At 47.3% G+C, this 6,000-nt stretch overlaps 1 protein-coding gene across 13 annotated transcripts in view; it reads right to left on the bottom strand.

The window, feature by feature from the left end:
• Positions 1-1,151: 1,151 nt before the first annotated feature.
• The window catches only part of TPM1 (tropomyosin 1), a 39,424-nt gene continuing 34,575 nt past the window's right edge, over positions 1,152-6,000 (bottom strand). For 7 of the 13 annotated variants that reach the window (XM_053272052.1, XM_053272050.1, XM_053272047.1 and 4 more), the window contains one exon: positions 1,152-2,119. In XM_053272052.1, the coding sequence (XP_053128027.1) occupies positions 2,037-2,119 (83 nt within the window). In that variant the 3' untranslated portion in view covers positions 1,152-2,036. Of the gene's footprint in view, positions 2,120-3,421; positions 3,509-6,000 lie in introns of those variants that run through there. The other 6 variants (XM_053272056.1, XM_053272055.1, XM_053272054.1 and 3 more) reach the window with 3 other exon arrangements.

Raw genomic sequence — 6,000 nt, 5'->3', positions numbered from 1 at the left:
TCCATGAATTCACTAAAGCATGGGGTCCCAGCCATTGTGGCTGGGGATGATGGGAGTTGTAGTCCACATCATGTCATCCAAGGTTGGGAATCCTGCTCTAAATAAGTCTCAGTTTTCTAATAAATGAATGGAATTGGGCCAACTCCACCATTTTTTAAATGATGACAAACCAACTCCTACTAAAACTTGTCTTAATCTGCAGAAAACAATCCTGTGCCTGTTTAACATAATAACAGAGGCTTAAACAGTAAGTACTGTACAGTGCAATAAAATCAGACACATCAAATTCTCACACCCCCACTGTGCCTTTTCAAAACACTAAGATACAACCTACTTTTGGCTGGTGTGTGAACAACTTATGTCAATAACTTTCCAGGGCTGACCATGCTTTAGAGTTCAGTCCGGGTTATTTGAGAACCACAACTGGATGGGTTGAAAATGCACATCTAGGGCAAGGTATTGATGGTACATTCTCTCAGCAGCCCATTCATGCAGCGTTGTGGATGTTACAATGCATCCGGCAGAAATCCATCAGGTGCACCTCTAGCAAGTAACCGCAGATGGATCGTGGACCCACTGAAATTTTTGCCTGAACATTTACTATAAACAGAATTTTGGAAAAGCATTGCATGTCTAACCAATGATTAGGAAAGGTGCACTAACTGACTTTCTGCCTAAATGCAGACATTCCCTCCACAACAAGATAAAGGCATTGCGTGGGTGCATGTAGCCTCATTTGGAAAGCATGCATAATATATGAGACTATACTAAGGTAACACAAGGAGAATTACTCAAAGGAGTCCCACTGAAATTAAAAGAACAAGTTGTAAACCGCCCTAAGCCATTTTTGGAAGGGCGGTATAAAAATTGAATGAATGAATGAATGAATGAATAAATAAATAAATAAGTTAGGCTTTGCCTTGGAGCACTTTCCTCCTCCTGTTAGCCAGAGTCTTTACTGCTTACAAGTAGTGGACATTCAGGCCACCTTAGTGTCCTTAAACCTTTACCACCTTAACTTGCTTTTCCTGTATTTTTGGAGCACAGTTTCTCTCACTTGAAGCCAAAGTGGGGTTTAAAAAAAAGTTAATATAGAAAGCCTGTACACGCAAACACCTTTAGCTGGGAAATGAAGATCACAAGGCAACATGTTTTTAAAAAATGTCCTAGAGTGTGTGTTTTATTCCATTATCAATTATACAATGTTTACATACAGATATGATTCTTAAAAACTGCTCAAAACAAAATGTGTGTCCAACAAACATGTGGTGGATACCAAATTTAATCAATTCCCTTGAGCACTGGAAGAAACCAGATTGCACCTAGAATTCACCAATGTAAGTGTTTGGTTGCTCCCCAGCGTAGTGAATCTTAAGACACTGCAATGGACTGACTCGTCAGACTAAAATGCTGCCTTGCATTGAGCTGATGAGCCATAAATTGCACATTTCTGAATTCAAGTGTTAAACAGCTTAGAATGTGGCTTACAGGTCTGTTTTATTCTTCCACTAGAAGTCATGGGAAGGCGAGATCTTCACTGCACGTGGCACCTCCAAGAAAATCAAATTACTGGGCGAGACAAACCTCTGAGTTACACAAAAACTACAGGGCCACACAAGTACCTTTTGTTTCAAGAAATGCCAATCAACCCCTGCCTCCTTCTCTGCTCTTGGGTTCCTAACATTAACCTTTAATATCTAAGTTGGCAGAACAGGTGAAAGTCTTTCTGCTCCAAAGGACTGCACACAGTTTGCATGATAGAACTCCGTACAAAGTGTAGGCAACATCAGGTTGGGAATATGGCACATGATCTGAACCACAGAGATGCTACTTTAACCTACACAGAGCTTCCCCATCTTGATGTCTCCCCTGATTCCGTACCTGGGGTTTACCAGACGGTACTGTGAATGTGGCAAAATGGAAAAAAGTAATAAAGGCACATTTAAGGGGGGTTTCATGGCAAGCAAGTGTTTAAAAAAAAAAAAAAAGGAAGGAAGGGAAAACCCAAAGTGGTGTGGTTGCAGTGAAGAGGATTTTCACATGTTGTTGAGCTCCAGTAGAGTTTGATCCAGCATCTGATGCATATTGAGGTTTTCTTCTTTGGCATGTGCCACTTTCTCTGTTTTGGATTAGAAAAACCAAGACATGAAAAAAAGCTGCCATTTGGGTGCATTTAAAAACAAAAACACAAAAAAACACACACACAGAGGCAAATATTTTGAGAGGGTATGAAGCATTCATGATCATGAAATACCAAGATTTTCCAGCCCAGGAAATCTGAAAGTGTGCAACTTAAAAAAAAAAACTGTCATAAAAAGGGGATGGCCAAAACAGGGGGAGGGGGTGTTTCCTAACCTCTCTACAGTAACTCCTCAAAAAACCCGCTTTGCTAAAGAAGCAGTGAGGACTCCATGGGGCACAAGAGAAAGAAGCGGCTAAGTGCAAGGGCTTATTTGCAGCCCAAGAGCAATCTCATTTTTGCATTAAACATACATAAAAGAAACGGGGGGTGGGGGAGAGCCAGAGTAAATTTAAATCCACACTTGAAAATAAAAGCTTGTGGCAAAGTTGGCACCACAAAACCCTTTGTTGGTGCTGACAGCTAGCTGCCTAAAATTAAAACATTTTTAAAAGAAAGGAAGGTGGTGTGCGTCAAAACAGTTTCAGAGAAAATCCAGGAAAGGGAAAAAATTAAACACGTTCTTAAAAATGCAGGTTTCAAAAGCAATCTTATTCCACTAATACTTAGCAACTAGCAAAAAATGAGGAGGAAAAAAGTCCAATTTGACTGCTTGGGAAAATCCCAGTTGGCATGTTTGTAACCAAGCAAACAAAAATAGGGAACATTGTACAATAGTAATTAAGTTGTAGGTTACATGCACACTTTGTAGGACTGTTATTAAACACACTGAAGTAACATGCGCAAGTTCACAGCTCCAGAACTAAACACTTCCAACACGTCAACAGCAAACATTTTGCAGTGATGCAAGCAGACCTTTAAACTCAGCAGAGTTTACCAACAGAGCGGCTTTTATCTGCGTGGTTGATTTAACCCCCCCACAAAGCTGTTTTTATTGAAATCCAGGTGTCAAATATGAACCAGTTGGGAGTACATCTGATCGTGAAACTTTTAGACAAAGATTTGGGTTTCAACAGTCTCCTCTCCCCAGTTACTGGTAAAAATCACTGCTCCAAGGTACAGGCTGCTTGCTATGGGATTTTATTCCTTTGTGGGGAAAGAATTACACTAAGAGTACTGCTGGTCTTGAAGTGGGAAAAACAAAATATTGCACACACAACTTGGGGCTCAGATGCCCCAAGCCAAGCCAGCCTCACCCCAACTGACAGCAGACAAGATTTCTTACATCTCTTGCATATTTCAACAAAGGAACCATAAACATATTCATGAGAAAGAGCCGGTTCCTACTCAAAGCTCAATCCTCGTTCAGGGCCAACTTTAATTCGTTAGTTAGCTGGCGGTTTTGCTCAAGCTGCTGGTAGAGCTGGTCTGGACAGTCAGCAAACAGGTTAGAGGCAGGAAGAGGAAAGAAAAGAAGAGAGGCAGAAGGTTAGACAAGGTTAGGAAGACAAGGTCAGGAAGAGCAAAATGTCAGCAAGGAAACCACATAGAACAGGTCAGTAGTCAGAAACACATTAGAGGTTGCTTTTGATTGCGAGTAATCCAGTGAACGCACATGCACGCACACACAGTCTACCTTACTGTGGGACAAGATCAGAGAGTGGAGGAAACATCAGCCTTGATGGGTGGACAACACCTTCAGCACCATTAGCCACATAAGAAACCAATCATGAGAACCCCTGGAGCAGGGGTCTCTTGGGATCCCAGATGCTGTGGGACTACAGGTCCCATCATCCCTATGTGGCTGGGGATGATGGGACCTGTAGTCCCACAGCATTTTGAAACACAAGGTTGGGCACCCCTTCCCTGCAAACTGGCCACTCGCGTCCACCCTTGCAGAAAAATAGTGAAAGGGTTCCCACAACCTGTGCCTCCCCCACCTCAAGCGGAGGCTTGTGAGAGTGAGAGAGAGAGATCGGTCTTTAGGAGAAAGCAAAGGGAGCTTTGGGCTGCCCGTGGCTGGGAACGCGGGCAGCTCCAAGGAAGCAAGAGGCCTGCTCGTAATTCCTCTTCAGCCTGCGACTTCGCAAGGGGGGGGGTGAATGGGGCTGGGAAGAGCCTCTGGGCAGTGAGGGAACCCCTCTCCACTTGCAAGCTGCCCCTTCAAGGACCAGGCACAGGGGAAGAGAAAGAGCAGGGTGCCGTGTGCGACATGCCGTTTCCAATCCCAGGAGATCTGCAATCCGAACAGGCAGGTTGACTCTGTCCTGGGAGAACCTCGTGTCCCACAACAAACAGAACTGCAATGGCTCCATGTTGTTCATGGCTAGCAGCTTAGGGGAGCTCGCCTTCGTCCCTCCCTGCCAGACACGCTTACTCGGATATGCTCCTGTCGGTCGACTGCAACTGATTTCCAAGAAGCCCAGATTAGGTCTTCACTGTTGGAGAAGACAGAGCCCCCCGGCCAGAAGGATCCTTGGCTCCGGCCAGCTCACCCTGGAGCCCCCGGCCTCCTTCCCTCCCCCTTGGGAATCGGAAGACGCCTTCTGCCATGGACATCCCTGTTATCGTGTATCTGGGCAGCTGGGGGGAAGGAAGTGGGTCTTTCGACTCTCTTATGGAGCGGAAAGAGGCCAGAAGCCTCTTGGTGAGAGTCAAGTGACAGAAAGCGTCTTAATAATTGCCCAGGAGCAGGGTTGCCTGTCAGAGGGAGTCCCCCATGTTGTGGACTACAACTCCCAGCATCCCCCGCTGCAACGGCCTTTGCAGTTGCAGTCCACAACTCCAGGGACTCCCTGCTATCCCCTGCAAAGTGGCGATTCTTTTGTATTTGGCAGGGGGAGAGCAACTGGGGCCCTTCTCCAGGCCCAGCATCCCCTCCAGGGGCCGCTGCTGGAGCCTCCCTTGTGTTTCTCCTCAGATTGCAAGTCCCTCTGAGGACTGAATAGCAGCTGAATAGCAAAAGAATAATAATGAAACAGCTTTTCTACGCACAGACTGCAGGCCCTCCCTGCGCCACAGAGATTTTCTCCCTTTTAGGGGAAATCGCCATATCTTTGACCCCAAGCCTGCAGGCAAGGGGGTCCAAGCCTGCCTTCTCCCCCACACCTCCCAACATACTTCCAAGGGCAGAGCAGGGCTTAGCCCAAAGACTACCCTCTAGCTGTCTGACTACAACTCCCATCTTCCCCAGCCACAGTGGCCAGCAGTCAGGGTTGATGGGAACTGTAGTCCCACAGCAGCTGGAGGGCCGAAACTGTGCCGTTCTGGGTTAGAACTCTCTTTTGGTTAACCAGCAGGCAACACTGCTCGTTGGCGGAGTTCCACCTGCAGGGATTTCAGCAACGATGGAAGCAAGAGCTGGGGTTTGCTCTGGGAAAGCCAGTCTGGGAAACAGGGCACGGTGTATCCCTTCTTAGCTTAGGGTTTCCCCTGTAGTGACCGGAAGTAAAGCAGAACCAGGCCGCTGGCAACCCAGTCCAACACGTCACTACGCAGACCACAGTGAGAGCCACACGGCCACCTCCTTCTGCAGCCTTCGTCTGGGTTCAGCCCAGTCTTCCTTCCAACAGGGATCCCCAGATGTTGACGACTACAACTCCCAGAACCCCCAGCCAAAGGCCACTGCAGCTGGGGATGCTGGGAGTTGTCGTCAGCAACATCTGGGCACCCCCGCGGGAGGGAACAGTGGTTCAGCCCCGTCCACAGAGGAGGGGCCAGCAGCACCACGGCAACGGCATGGCCAGCCAGCAGACAGAGCCAAGGCCCACTGCAGCCCCTGGACCACGCTCTCCCACTACCCGTCCAAAGAGTTGGACCGTGCGTGCATGCGCACAGGCACACGTTCTGCAGTGCGTTGCCTTTGGGACAAGTTGGGGGCTGCCGTCTTCTGCAGCATGGGGATGCCGAGCCAAAGCCAG

Source organism: Hemicordylus capensis, chromosome 10, assembly GCF_027244095.1.
Source record: "Hemicordylus capensis ecotype Gifberg chromosome 10, rHemCap1.1.pri, whole genome shotgun sequence".
In the NCBI taxonomy this organism is placed as follows: Eukaryota; Metazoa; Chordata; class Lepidosauria; order Squamata; family Cordylidae; genus Hemicordylus; species Hemicordylus capensis.
This window is presented reverse-complemented; position numbering and strand designations above follow the sequence as displayed.